General features: G+C 34.2%; 1 protein-coding gene across 1 annotated transcript; it reads right to left on the bottom strand.

Annotated features, from left to right (window-relative positions):
* Positions 1 to 4532: 4532 nt before the first annotated feature.
* LOC133854839 (uncharacterized) lies at positions 4533 to 7812 on the bottom strand. The gene is made up of 3 exons (XM_062291108.1): positions 6585 to 7812; positions 5166 to 5708; positions 4533 to 4859 (listed from the first exon to the last, which is right to left on the bottom strand). Exons 1-3 carry the CDS (start codon positions 7470 to 7472, stop codon positions 4758 to 4760), a joined length of 1533 nt encoding a protein of 510 aa, XP_062147092.1. The 5' UTR covers positions 7473 to 7812; the 3' UTR covers positions 4533 to 4757.
* Positions 7813 to 16332: the final 8520 nt, after the last annotated feature.

Genomic DNA, 16332 nt, shown 5'->3' with positions numbered 1-16332 from the left:
TATATTTGATAATAGCTTGAAGCATAAAAAGCTATTATAATATAAGAGCAATGTACATTACACCCATTTATGATGATTCACACCTGCAGATGTAGTGTGTTTTAAGTAATTGACACGAGAAGTTAACTTAAAACATACTACATCAGATGATATGGAATATGTGTGATAAATGAATGTGAAGAGTTGATTCAATGGTGAATTTGTCCATCTCTTATACGGAGACGAACAAGAGATGTAAAAGAGAAAGAAACTACACATTTTTCTATGCACAATGGTGTACAAAAATTTGAATGAGGCTCACATTTCAGTGCTGAAAAGTGAAAACACAATTGTACTCTATTGGGTGGTACAATAACTCTAAATGAAGTCATTCACTTTAAATGAAAACGTCAGAATGCAACATGATGGAGAGAGGAAATGGATAGTTAGTTTGCATTGCATGCATGTGAATGGTTGAACAATCTTAGCGGTCCGTTTAGAGGTGGTCAAATCACAACCAATGATCACTGATGGTTTGTTAGAATCTAAATTCGTTTACGTGGATTGGAATCACTCGAGTAATGCTATATTTTTTTTATTTTTTAAAAAATTATTTGACTTTTAAAATTATTATTTGATAAAAAAAATCTTATTTATGGCCTTGTTCCTTATAATTATTTGTACCACTATTTAGAGAGCAGTATTGGGTGTAATAATTAACCAGTAGTGGTTGTCTGTCTGGTGAAGCTATATGAACCATATAGGAAGTAGGACCATATTTGAATGAAGACCTTCGTTTCCGGGTCCTGAATCTCCTGATTGAGACAAGCTGCAGCCTGCAGGTAAATGGAGCCCACTAGTCTCACCCACCTTGAAGAAAATGTCGCCCTCCATTCAAAAAACCAATGGGGGAGAGTTGAGTTTTTGTAGGGTAAGGGTTAAAGACTGTTATCGTGTCCCAAAATTATTGGACCAGTACATTTCTTTGGTCAGCTTGCTTTATGAGCTGGGCTTCTACTGTCTTTACCCGTGTCCCGTTAAAAGTATGAATATAAGATTATATAAATTAATCTTAACTCGATTCATTTTAATTAAATCGATCAGATTATTTAATTTTGAGTTAAATTTACTGGTCGTATAAAAAATTACCAATCCTAAATATATGTCACGTGTCGAATTTAAGTCGTGTTATAACTTAACCTGACTCATTAAATAAAATAAATCGGACTCTTCGATCATAATTTTTAAATTCAAATCAAATTTATAAATTGTATAAAAAAGTGTCGGCCGTATTTATAAATAGTAAATGGAGTCCATGTCACTGTTATGCATGTCCTGTCAGATGCCACATTGTCTATAGCACCGACACTTTTCGTAACCTTTTTTATTGTCTTTTTTTTTTTTTTTTTATATGAAGTGACCTTTTTTATTGTCATTTACTGTTTTTTGGTCCGATCGAGTTATTGTGGGCTCAGATGGTCACTCCTTTGGGGGCATGGGATTTATATCCATGAATTTGCTTCAGGCAGATCCTGCAGAAATTTATGATACAAGACAAAATTGAATTTCCATTGCCTTAACCCTTAAATAAATAAATAAATAATATAAAATTTATGACCGTTGAATTGAATTGACGTTTACCATATCAACGAATGGAATCCGGGCCTCTACTTTATGTGCCAGAGTGACAGATGTGACCTTGGTCGGATTATTTCACACCCACTTTGGTACCCATTCTCCAAATTCGATCGTAACCGTCTACCACGCTCTTTGATTGATATTTATGACGGTCCATTATATAGGAGGACAATGATCTTTAATAAAAGAATAAGGATAAAATTGTCTTTTCATATGAACGGGAGAATATCTAAATACTTTATAACGAGACTATTACTCGAGATCTAATAATCCTTTTTTACTTTTGTTATGGTGACTTTCACTCAAGCGCCAACATTTACGGCGGTCCATTTTATAGCAGAGATTTCACTCGGAATTTAGTAACCCTTTTTTTTTTTATAAGTTGTCTCATTCGAGATTCGAACACGTGACGTTGTATCTGTTCTGATACTAATATTAAGTATTTAACCGATACGTCTAAAGCTTTAAAACTGATAAAACTTAGACAATTATGCTTCTTAAACCTATCATATATTGGAAACATAGTTGCAACGCCCGACAGCTCCTAACAACTTTTCAATCTTGGGCAATCAATTTTGTAAGGAGGGATGGGAATAGTGTCGTGTATAAGCTTGCGAGAATGGCTGTTTCACAACGCATGGATCAAGTCTGGATTGAGTTATATCCAAGCTGTATTGCAACAGTTGTAATTGCAGAATAAGAGATTGTTTTCACTAATTTATAAGAATTGAGATTACCACTAAATAATAATAATTAAAAAAAAAAAACCCTATCTCATATAAACGAGACCCAATCTAATGCCCATACCTAAATTGACCCCATTAAGATCATGACACAATCCCAAAAGAAAAAAAAAATAATAATAATAATTGAAAGAGGGAGACAGGACATCACTTGACATTGAAGTTGACATGAATTTAGAATTAGAACTAATTAAGGGTCTACCATAAATTAGAGAAAAAAAAATGGTCCACCATTGGCCATTGCATATTTTATTTTAGTGTCTTTAATTACATTATAGTATTTGGGTTTCTCAAAAAACATATTGTTAAATAGTTTCTACTTGCACGTACACCGTACAAGTAATCTATATTATATCATATACTGAAGTGTGTATATATATATATATAAAATAAAATGACACGTAATAAATCAGGGTATCAAATTGAATTAAAATAATCCCAACACAATCCAACAGCCCTTGATGCACCTGTCCAGAAGAAGAAGGCAATCTTTTGAAATAAACAAATAATGTTACATCACTAAATTGTCTTCAAAGCTATAGAAAAATATTAATTTAATTAATATTCTAACGCCCCTCTTAATAAGTAAGGCTTAACACATAAAATATTTATAATATGGTTAAAATTGCCTTATGGAGCTCTGGCCCATGATCCCGTTCGGTTGCATACTATTCCCGTCCAGCTCTATCAGCAGGTCATTTCTTTTGCAATACTTAATAAGTTATCAACTAAAATGAGAAATTAATGACGGAGACAAAGTTCGAATTCAGATCTTTTGCTCTGATGCTATGTTAAATTACATTAACAACCCCAAAAGTTTAAGCCGATAAAAAATAATTAATTTAATCATTTAATAATTGGTAGGGTGTCAATTCATCCGAGTATTTAAAGCTTTTTTCTGTTGTTTTCTTTTGGGGAAAACCTAGTTCATCAACAAAAGGCCAAGGCAGGAGTATTTATTTATAGGACATTTTATTTATTTATTTTATTTGGAGTAAGAAATTAGGGATGCGTTTGGACCCACGTTTGGCACACTTATAACTTATTCAATTCATATATTCCATTTCAGTAAATTAGGGTTCTTTTTGTTAATCTTTTTAGATGGAATTTTTTTTTTTTTTTTTTTTTGAGTGTTTTAAATTGTTTGTTAATAATTATATTTTTTAATAACAAAAAAAGTATTGCCAAACGAACCTTTAAAGTTTTGCCAAAAGTAGCATGATTTTGATTTTGCTAATTGCTATTAGTAACAGGGTTAAAATCGGCCAGCTAACTTGGTCAAACTTGAGAAAGAAAAGGTGAAAAAAACAATTGAAAGACAACTTCCACTTTTTGCTTTAAAAAATGATTGGTTCATACAGTTTAGAAGCCTAATTACTTACCCAATGACTCCCTATTAATGTTTTTTTTTTTTTTTTTTTTTTTTTTTTTTTTTTTTTTTTTTTATAAGTGAGAAATGTTAGAGCTCGTTCTCGCGCCTTTTTGGTATCCTTCTGAATGATGTAGATTTAATTCTTTTGTTTAAAAAATTATATTTTGAAGGTCACCTTTTGAGATAATTTTTTTTTTTTTTTTTATTAAATCCATACCATCCAGAAGGACACCAAAAAGACGTTAGAAGGAGCTCTAACATTTCTCATTTTTTATTTTGTTTGAAAAATATTTTGACGTGAAATAAATGTGAAAACTGTTTCTATATTTTCACGAGAGTTTTATGTTTGAATTATTTGCTAATGTTTTTATTTTCAAAACAGAAAAACAAAATTTTTAACTATTTTAGTTAATTGTGAACAACATAATAACTCCCTATGAGAGAAAATTCTATCGCCATTCTTTCGATTTTTCGCCCTCCACCCCTCTTCTCCCTCAATTCCCTCAATTTGAGCCCCACAAATTTTTTAACTATTTTATTTAATTGTGAACGACATTAATCAAGTTAATGAGAGTACAACGTAACCTTAGAAGCAATTCATGGTGGTAGACATAGGTGTTTAATAGTCTGGCTACCCCTTTCCGCCCGTCGATCCTCTCGCCATCCTTCTATATTAAGACTAAACCATTGGCCTATTTTCAGTTGCATTATGTTCTCTACCAACATTATTTCTTGCTTGTATTATGTTATGATAAGAAGGTTATTTGCTAAAAAAGAATTAAATAAAATCCTCAACATCGTTTGATAATAAGACTCACCTAAAGATTCCCATTTAGAAACGAACAAGTACAAAATTCTCAATTGCTCAGCCATCTACAAAATGTATGAACTACAATTTTTGTACAATAAAAATTTGGGAGGAACATGGAGAACAATTAAAGAAATGGACTATGAATTAGAGAAGAGGATGAAGAAGAAAACCCAGATGAGAAGAAGCTCCCAGCCTAAGATTTCAACAATTATGGCTATACTTCACTGATCTCACCTTCCCTACATACACCCACACCTATCACCATGGTGCCTTTCTTCTCCGACTCCATGACTCTGCAACAGTTTCTTCGTGGAGACTGCAAGAAACAAAGCAAAAGAAACAACATTAAACACTTTGCTTTCAAGTTAATAACACACTTATTTCAGTTTGTCATATTGGATTGGAGCTTAATCATGTTCTTGTCAGGTAGAAATCTCATCATGGGTCTGTTTAGTTATGAAATAACATGATCATCCTATGTGAAAAGGACTTGTTGATCCAATTCAGCTGATAGTCCTCAGAAATTGGTGTAAAATTGAAACAAAACATCAAACATTTTCATGCAAAATCAGAACTCCAATGAATAAGTTGAAAACTAAGTGAAATCGAAGAAAACACTTACTCTATCCCATAGATATGGGTCAGGTTTCTTATAGACCTCCACTCTGTCGACACGGGCAGGATCACTCATCTTCCACTTGCACACGGGGTGAGCGACACGATGCCGAACATATTCGCTCACTGTCTGGTTCATCGAAGAATCCAATCTTGCCGTTGACAAGTAAAATACAAAAGGTTTTTGGCAGGGGTTTCGGCTAACCGGACGGGTGTTGAATGCGTATGCAGTATAATCCGCCTTTCTGTACCAATTCAAGAATGTCCTCGAAGGCATTTCTATCTCGCGGGGAGAAAAGACTCCCCGAAATATTTGAACAGCAAAGCCCCATGAAACCGAAATAGTCCAACTCTTAGATTTGTCGTAGCAAATCGATTGTTGCATGAGCCCTGCAGAGTCCAACTTCATAGGTATGGTAAGCCGCTGGAGGGCTTGAACCCGAGTCACGTTGGGGAAGATGGGCTCAACCACATCAAGGTGATGCAACGACACCAAGGGCGTCACCGGATGCGCCGCAAGAAGCCCAAACAAGTTCCCGTACACATCATACTGTTGTCATTGACCAAAAACCCAAAGTGTTAGAACCAGTGCTGTTGATCTTTCACAACAATACACTCAAAAGTGCTTTGGGAGGACACAATCAATCAATAAAATCAGAAATATTTTGCAGAAATGAAATTAGGGCACCAACATCCTCAACTGCTTCCAAGGCCAGAAAGCTACCCCTAAAAGCCAATGTTGTCTACTAGGACAGAGAGCCTGAATTCGACCCGTGTCTCTATAATTACAAACGAGAGCACCCATTTAATTTTTTTCAATTACAAAGCCAAAAACTTCCTCATTCAATCACATTATTAAGTTCCCTTGCGTATTTAACCTTGTACTTGCCAACAAACTAAACATATTCATTTCATGCAGGCAGCCTAGGATTCCAAACAAATGGTCATTTGCCACTAACGTGTCTTTCGTTTATAAGAATTCAAATTAAGAGCAAAATAGAGATCTCTCTTGGACCTTTCACTCTTCTTCTTCTTCTTCTTCGTGTGTGTATGCTCAGAAAGTCTCACTCTGTGAACAGTGTTCAACAAAAGGAGAGTCCTATCTCAACGAACAACAAAATGCGCGTTGGATTCAAAGGGGAACAAATGGGTCCCAACGCCTTTTAACACGTGGGTCCCAACGCGTCACCGACTAGCCTAGCAATGGACAACAGGGAGCTATGTCAGACCCCCAAAGCTCCGATACACGACACCAATCTTATAGTCTAGAAAACCCGGTATATCGGGAAAGTATCCTAATTCCTAAGAAGTTCATCTACTATCGGCCGAAATACCGGCGATACGATCTGAAACGAAGCCCAGAAAAGTAAAAACAACGGTAGTTAAAAAACAAATGGCACCGACAATTGATGAAAGAGAGACGGACCTGGTGAAAGCCGAGTTCTTTGGTGAGCGGGACACCGAGTTCGGTCATGCAAGCCTGCATGCGATCATCGGAGCCATACAGCCCCGGGTACCTCTGTATGCACCGGTCCTGCATTCCGGCGAGCGCTTTCGCTAATGGGTAGCTGAGAGCGAAGCCTCCACCTCCGTAGGCCATGCCGTACGAGAAGTATATGTTCTGCAAGTGGCTCTCCGATAAGCTTCCGATATAGTAGAACTGGTTGTGGTCGTACTTTCGGAGAATCCGGACCAAGTTCTCTGTGACGAAAACGGTATCGTCGTCGCCCATCACGAACCAGTGGACGTCCTCGAGCCCGAGACGCAGCGTCTCGGACACGATCCGCGAGATCCGAATCGCGGACCGGTGCCCCTGCCGATTCGTGTACGGAAACCGAGACGTGTTACCGGAGATCCTCACCGGCGGTAGGCCCTCGTCGCGGGAGCTCTTCACCGAACGGTCCAGCCACACTACCCCGCGCATTTCCTTGGGCTTGAACCAGAGCTTGATATAGTTCTTCCTCTTCTCCCAGAGCTTAGCCGAGGCCGCGATTCCGAACACCACGTTCCGGAGCTCCGTTCTCCGGTGCCCCTTAATCGACGATTCGGTGATGTTGTTCGGCTCCGAGGACGAAGAAGAGGAAGAGAGCCGGTGGCGGGGATTGGAAAAAGGCTCGTCGTCGCAGGCGCGTGAGGTTGAGACGAGCTTGAGTGTGTAGACCATGTAGGTGACCGAAACGGAGAGGATGAGCCAGACCAGGATCTTCGGCAAGGCGCGGCTCTGCTGACCCGACCCGGCCTTGGGCGTCCCTACAGAGGGGCTTCTCATCTGATCCCAAATCCCTTTCTCCAACTCCTTCTGGCCCGCTTTCATAGTCTCAGAGCTTCACAACTCGAAACACAAACCCAAAAATCAATGTCGGCGTGTGGAAGACCCAGATCTCATTGAAACGGCCAGAATCAGGAAGACCCAGAAAGCCAAAATGGGAATGGGAGTGAGGAAGAAGACGAAAAGCAGAGGGGGGGGGGGGGGGGGGGTAAAGCCGTAAAGGTGAAAGCATGCAGAGGTGCCAGGTTGCCGAGTCTCCCAGCGAATGGAGACGACACTGGGAAACACACTTTCTTTTTATACGTGTGGAATTTCTTTGTTTCCGGTAAGGTATCCTGAGCGAGATTTTTGGATGTGATTGCTTGGATCTCTGAAACGTATGAGTGAGATTTGGAGTTCTATTCAATGTTGATGTGTCATGGACTCATGGTTCTTCTATATATATATATATATGTTCTAGTATATTCAATTCCTTAACATTTATTAATCACTATTTTGAAGTTAGATTATTGAAATTTATTCCATATTAGTGTTAATCATTTTAAAATATCATAAATACTAAATATTGATGTGAAAAAAAATCAACCATTTAATTGGAAATAATTGTTGAAATTCAACACAAATTCTTCAGTTTTTTAGAACAAAAATGAAAGACTTAGATAATAAATATGTTTGGATGCATTGAATTTTAACTTATTAGCTCATTCAATGGTTTTGGCCCAATTATGTTGTGATCCATGGCCTAGCTCACCAAACTAAAGCACATTACGGATCGGCTCTTCATTAGATTTTTAGCAACTAGTTTCGGTTCTCTAGTATTTCTTTGACCGTGATTGTCAGTTAAGGGTTGGCCCTTCACTGAATTTTTAGTGGCTTGTCTCATTTCTCTGGCATTTTTCCGACCGCCACGATAAGCCTTTTGTCGCACGGCACCGCCTTTAATTCATTCTCTTTCTAAACTCATTTTTACAAAAACAAAATATAAATTTTTTTTTTGCATTTGAATGCATTGAATTTCAACTATTATTTTTAAATGAAATGATTTAAATTGTCCCACGTCAATATTTGTTATTTTTATCAACCGAACAATAATTACTACTCTAATGTTTATCATATATTAAAATTTTAAGAACGAAAAAAAAAAACTAAAATAGATAATTGCATTTGGATGCATTGAATTTCAATTATTGTTTTCAAATTAATTAATTTAAATTGTCACATCAATCTTTGTTATTTTTACCAACCGCTCGTTTGTTATCTCAATGTTTATCCTATTCTAAATTTTTGACAACGAAAATGAAAAAAATAAAATAAAATTGAGTTTTGTTTGATAAAATTTTTTTTCTTCTTCTTTTCAAAACAAAAACATTAATAATTAATTCAAACAAAACAATATTCACAAAATTATTTCCATTTTTATGTCAAATTAAATTAAAAAAAAAATTCCTAAAAAGTATTAAAAAACACAAACAGTCAACCATACACGAAAACAAAAACATATTTACTCAAAAAAAAAAAAAAAAAAAAAGAACATAAACAAACGAGATCTCACGGTTGTGTTACACGTGTGGACCAGGAAGGGTTCAATTTTCCACGAAGCAAGACTGGCTTGAAGGTCCGTGACGAGGATTTCAAGTTGGGGCTTGCTGTCATTTTTATCTTTTGCGGCATTATTTATTGCATCTTATTTAATGCAAAATATATATTTTAAATGTAAAATACTTTTTTTACTCTCATTATTCAACTTTTTAATGATGCCATCATTAACGTAATTAAATGCATTAGTTTGAGGTTTATTTATTTATTTATTTTAATTCAACAAAATGCAAAGGGTTAATGTATTGAATAAATGTCATAATTTTATTTTTATTTTTTTAAAAAAAGTTACATATAATTTTCTTTTAAATTGGGTTTAAGGAAAATTTTCAATCTAATTTTTTAAATTGATATTTATCTTCCTCCCACCTGCATTTTTAAAATGCTTTTAAAAATAATATGCTCTAAGAAAATATGCCATATATTCTGTTAATTCTATTAAAACATCGTATCGGATCAAACACCTAGCTATCAAATTACGATCATTAAGTAGAGCCTAACTCTCAAAACTCGATACGTCATGACAATCTATAAAAATGTGTTGTGTCTGTTTTGCACGTAAGAAGCACGTGTCTTTTCCAACTTTGTTTTTTATATTTAAAAAATATGTGTTTTTCATATGTAAAATAGACACATAACATTTTTATAGATTAAGTTGGAGCAACTAATAACTTCCATCAACCGAGTTTAGGAAAAATCTTTGTGATTCTCCCCCTCATTTGGTTAAATCCCAGTTACATGTTACATGATTGTTATTATAGATAGGTTAAATAATTTAGTTGATAAAACACATTGACATTGAATTTTTATTTTTATTTTTAAAAAAAGAGGATTAATTAGAGTGAAATTTATAGATAAGAGAGAAGTCTGGTATATGAGATTTGATTCCTGCACTACACCATCACAACAAGTGCACAACAACCCCTCACATAAAAGTGACCCCTAGTGTGTGGGACTCACCCTCATGTGAGGGGTTATTGTATTGGTGTTATAAATCTAACATTTTCCGTCCATTAAATACAACAAAACAAATACGAACCCATAGAACGAATCTTTTCTATATTACGGGGCAAAGGCTTTTGGATTTTAGTGGATAGAATGCATTTACGTCCTTAATACCTGATACAAGCCTTGCTCTTCTTATCTTAATATATAATGAGCCAACAACTCTAACCCTAGTTGGCTTTTGGCTTTCTTAATCATAGGATGACATCTTGTAGATCATGACCTTATTAATATAATTTCATGATTTGCAACAACATCCTTAATATATACCATGTGCATGAGACCAAGGATAATTAGGTTACATAATCAGCAATTACAAATTAACAACCCAAATTGCTTAACAAAGATACCTTCCTCGTATTATTGGATAGAGTAGTAGGTTGTTATTTTTTAGAGTTAGTAAAAAATGATAGATGTAATATAAAGTTAAAAAGTTTTGTATAGAAAAGTGAAAAAAAAAAATAAAATTGTATTTTAATAATTTTTTTATTTGAATAGTAATAAAAAAAATATTGATGTAATATAAAAAGTGAAAAAAAAAATTAAAAATATTTTAATGTGAATTGTTATTAAAAAATGTGATAAAGTTAAAAAAAAGTGATGTGAATAATGTGCTCCACTGTCGTGTGTGATGGTTTGTTGTTTGTCAAACATACCCATTATGTAGAGGCAAAGCACCTCTCAATATGAGGTGAAAAAGCTTTGGAAAGCGATGCTGCGGTGGTCCTTTTCTTGCACTTGATCAGCTTTAGGTCCACACAAGTTTGAACCCACATTGCCACTTTTGAGTTTTGAGATGAAACACAATTCCATTCCATTTTGTTTGCTTTGATTTTTTTTTGGGTGAAAAAATGACTATTTTTCTTTGTTTGTTTGCAACATTGAAAATGGTTTTAAAAATATTTTTCTGACATTTTGCTTGTGTGAAAACCAGTAAGTGTTTCTTAGAGAGAGAGAGAGAAGCAACTTGAAGCAAAAGAGCTACGGAGGAAAATAGTATGTACAAATAGAAGGTCTTCTGAAGTGGAACTGAGATCGCCAATACAATTGTCTTCTAATTTTGCTCGCAATGAGAGCAGTGAATTGTGAAAAAACCCTTATGAAGTTTACCTATCTGAGTAGTTGGACCCTTAGGGGGGCTTTGCACTATGGGTTGTCCAAGGGTGTAAGAAATAGAGCACCATAAAATAGTTTACGTAAATGAGAAATGCTTCATGAATATTATTTTTTTTTTGTCAACTGAAAACAGTTTTAGGTTGACCAATATTTTACGCCGGGCAAAATACTCAAAAATAGGGAAAAAAAAAATTCCTAGAAATATGTTTTTACACCAAAACAATATATATATTTTATAAGATACACGTTTGAACAAGTATTTTGTACTTTGAATTGTTTTTGAATGATTTTGAGTATGACTATACAGATGGACGATTATTAACAGTTAATATCTGCTAATCATGTAACCGCATGGGTAGGCAGTTGACTGTTCCCAACTAACCGCCTAGGGCAGTGCTGCAGTTAGCGATAATATGGTAAGTAGAGGCGGTTAATAATCGCTTACCCTTATATATAATAGTATAGCAAAATGCCATATTTTTGGTATAAAGCTTCATACCAAAACATTAAAACGTCCATAAAAGAGGCTCGAAAAGCTCGTACCGGACAAGCGGTTACTAGGGTGCAGTTTTGGAATAAATAACCACTAACCGGCGATGAGGGCGCGGTACGATTACTCAAAACTGCTAACCGCTTAATAAGGCGGTGCAGTTAACAATTAAAGACAATATAATAAAAATATATCATGCTATTAACTCCTTTCGGGTAGTAGAAGAAACCACAATGACTTCTTTCGAATAAAAGAAACCACAAGCAAATCCAACTAAAATTAATAACAAACCACAAACAAGCTAAGAAATACTAACTCAACCCCTAAGATAAAAGAACTATAAGTAGATGTAAACAAGATTTGACTACAGAAGATAAACTTTAAATTAGACTAAAGACATAACATGTAAAAGGACTACAACTAGGGTTAGATAAAGATGAAAGAAGAATAAATATGCAGAGGATTAGGGTAGCTTCCACTTGGTCTTGAACTTCTACTGCACGTGAACTTCCAATGGGTTGCTATCAACGAACCGGCCGCCGGCCACCAGCATGTAAAACCCTAGTTTTAACAAAAGTTTATTCCTAGTTTTAAAATCACTTTATATTAACAAAGGAGGCATCGGACTTTTCTTTTTTCTTTTTTCTTTTATTTTTCTAGGCAAGAATATATTAAAAAAGAAAAAGAAAAAAAGAAAAAAAGAAAAAAAGAAAAAGAAAGAGATAAGACTGGCAATTGCTGGCAAAAGACTTGACTTGAAAATGAAATGACGAAAGTAATTGATGGGATATTCCATCACACTCAAGTTCCTACAATTCACCATACTCCTCCGTCATGCCAGCTGCAAGTGTTTGGCTCTATATTTTTATTTGTTTTTCCCTAGTTTACTCCGGGTTGTTAAGTCCATGTTTATAAGTTTCGTTTTGACCTTCATCGATGTTTTTTCTACTGCGGTGGTTCACCTTTGAGTGTGTTATTGCAATTGTTTTTTTGGCGTCATGGCTGCGGTTTAGGTTATCAAACATTTTCAAGATTTGTGGCCCTTCTTGCGTCTCTCGACTTTGTCATTCACGGTGCCCTTGCTTGCCGAATCGCCTTAATTGGCAACCGCTTCTTGGTCTTCACGCCGAGAATATATAGTACTGCCGCTTCATTTATTTGATGCATTAACTTTTAAGTTTTTGTTTACTTATACTGGTGAGTTAATTTGGAGTTCTTAATTTGTGTGGCTGCCTAACCCTATGGTTCCACAGCGCTCTTATCTTAAACTGTCTAAATTTTTGTAAAATTCAAACCAGAATCCCCATCCATTTCTAATTATAAGGCTTTCCAAATCCTTTCACCTAACTTTGACATCGGTTAAGACCATCTACTAATAATGTTGAAAGATGAGAGCACTAAGCATGACCTTTTTGCCACATTTTGTGCAGCTGATTTCAATGATATGAGAGGCCCATCTAAGCCAAAAAAGAAAGAAAAAGAAAGAGAAATAAAGCAATAGGATATTGGATCCAATAATGTGTGATGAGTGTGGAGGCACGTTGGACCGACCGTGTCCCTATCAATTCTCGTGTGTGTGAATTGTGATACGTGGAACATTGTAGGTGTGCTTAGTGGGGAAGTGGGTGAGGTGGATCCTCCCAAATGGGGGGCCTTTTTTTCACGTTTATATTAGTGAATTTTAAATTATATAATCAAAATTTTGCCATATCACTAAAACTAAATTATTCACATTTTAGTGTATTTAAAAGGTAATATATAATACCATATAAAGCTGAAAAAAAAAAAAAAAAATTTCCTCCAACCAAATCTATAAAAAAAAATTCATGCGATTTTCACGTGCTAATTAAAAAATTATTTAGTTCTTATATATTAAGAGACACATGACAATTTTATAGATTAGATTGAGAAATTTTTATTTTTCTCAAAGCTTGGGCGGAAGAAATCCTCTGATTCAGTCTGTTAATTAAACTCTTGGAGCACATGCGATTTTACAAATGCATGTAAAAATTAAAAAAGCAAGTGATCCTTAGATACTTTAGAAGCACATATCAATTTAATAAATTGATTTTGAGTAATTTTTTCTAATTCAATTTAGATAAAAAAAAAATGTTTATCCTTTTTGATTGGGTGAGGCCCAATTAAGTGCATAAGTAGGTGAGATCATTGGAGGAGAACTCTGAGAATTGAGAAATGGAGAGACCAACCAAGGACAAGAAATAGTTTTTTTTAGCCATTCAAAAAAGGCATGAGGGAGTGACTAGAGGGCGGGAATCCAAGCATTTCCTCGAGTTCGATTAAGCCATAACTTGACTCAGCCCTATCAGAACATCAGTGAAACCTATGGTGGTTTACACTATTTAAGTATAAAGATTTCCATTGCGGAATTTAAACTCATGTCCTAATATGTACCTGACTACTTTGAAAATATTCTTAAGATGACTGAACCACGACCGTAGATAGTAGACAGAAAGAATTTGATTATACTTTTTTCTTTTTCTTTTTTTGAATTGAATTTGATCATACTTTGTCTCTCCTAATTTGACTCTTAAGTTTTCTGCATGGTCCTAGTCTTTCACTTAGACTAGTGTTGTCTCTAATTATTTCAATCTTCTTGTTGTGTTTCTTTGTTTTCTGGTGGCCAATGATGTTGTAAGGTTGAAATTCAACGAAGGCTGTAAAAGTGAAAAGCTTTGTAAAAGCTTAGCCAATTAGACCTTTTCAATAATTTTACAGCTTAATAAAAATGATTTTTCTGAATTATTAATACTAACTGTGAAGAAAAAGGTCTCAAGTCAACCATTGAGCTAAATTATGATCCTTTAAGGGGCAAATATAATATTTAGGCTTTCTAAGAATCACTAATGATATCTGAGATAATAAAATCAATAATTCTAAACAAAAAATAATTATAAAATAAGAATAAAGAGGGAAAAAAGAGACTTTGGCTGCATTAAATTTATGATATTATATAAGGAAGGCTCAACTGAAAATGGCCCTCAAATGAGACAAATCAACCTGACCAAAAGAACTTGAATTTAAGAGTATTCTATTCTCTCTTTAACATGCTTATCTAATCACAAATCAAAAAACTGATGTTGATAGCTAAATAAAATTAATTAATTGGAACCAATTGATTAGAGAATTCAAAGACAAAACGAGTAGAATTTAAGTAAGGAAGACTTTTCTTTCGATCCTCAAATAGTGTTTATAGAGTAACGTCAACACTTCTGACAAATTCGACATAAAATTAATGAGTTAGAATTAAAAATCCTGACATATTTAATTAAATAAATTAAATTACGATTGATCTATATAGTTTTATATCTAAGTTTCGACACGACTTGAACTCAACAAGTGAACATGAATTGACAACTATAAAAGGAGTACTACAGCTTTTATTACAAATTTCTTTATAAACTAATTCATAATTTGTGAAATAATTAAAAAAAAATAAAAATTGACTTGTCAATTTAATTAATTAGTGAATGATTCATCAACCATACACTCTTAATCATTTTCTAAATTATAAACTACAATGTCAATTTTTAAGAAAATTGTAGGAAAAATTATAATACGGTGATAATTTACCATACCCGAAGCTTTTGGGACTTCATATATCGTTGAATCTTGTGTAATTAGGAAGAAAGAATTAGAATCCACAATTTTCAGCAAAATAGACAAATTTCACACCCTTCAACTTTATTATTATTATTATTATCCACACAAGCCCTAAATTGGCTCTCTCATAGAAGTAAATCCACCATAACCATGCATGAAGAAGCTCCTAATCCTCATTTTGGTTTTGAAATTTTTCTTTATTATTAGCTTTTGGGATTTCTTGTATCTATTACATGCGGATTGTCATACCAAAAACCATGGGTTGCAGTAGTGACGGAAATAGAAATTTTCAACTGAGAAAACTAAAATATGAATAAGGGATCAAACCTAATTTTGATAAAATTTAAAAGGAGATTTGAAAATAATGGGGGCCATGGCCCCCCTTAGCCTATATCTTATAAGTAGTTTCGTCCGGCCCCAAAAAGTTTCTGGTTCTGTCCCTATCATCCCTTTATGAAAGAAAATATATATAAGCTTGCTATAGAATACCACAAATCTCTCAAGAATAAGTCCTATAGCTAAATTTCTACTATAAATGGCATTGTTTATGGTATAAAACCAAACCTGTGAACCTCATTTGCAGGATTATGACTTTTTAGACATAAATCCTAGTTTTTAGGGCTCGACTCCAAAGGTCAAAGCTTAAACCATTATAGAACTAAAAACCCTATCTAGAAGCAAGAATAAAAATGACACTTACATAGGATTTCCCATGGTAGATAGATAACTTTGATATGCCAAGTATCATTTCATTATTATCGGGTGCTAAAAATATATTATTGTTTGAGTACTAATATGATACATCTTACCCTTAATTTATGACTACATTATATTAAAGTATGGTAATAAAGGATTGAGATCCTTTGAAATTTTACAAAGAAGTTGGTCTGTTTGTTAAAAAAAATCCATATATATATATATATTACTTTATAAATGGTTAAAACACACTTTTGAAAAAAGTTTAAAAATAAAGTTTGTTCTAAAAAAACTCTTTTTGGCTTTAAAATCTATATTTTCTAACGCAATTACAAACATGCTCTTAATCCCATGTGAGACCAAAGATCGGTGTTGGCTCAG

The sequence above is a fragment of the Alnus glutinosa genome, chromosome 13 (assembly GCF_958979055.1).
Source record: "Alnus glutinosa chromosome 13, dhAlnGlut1.1, whole genome shotgun sequence".
Taxonomy (NCBI): Eukaryota; Viridiplantae; Streptophyta; class Magnoliopsida; order Fagales; family Betulaceae; genus Alnus; species Alnus glutinosa.
This window is presented reverse-complemented; position numbering and strand designations above follow the sequence as displayed.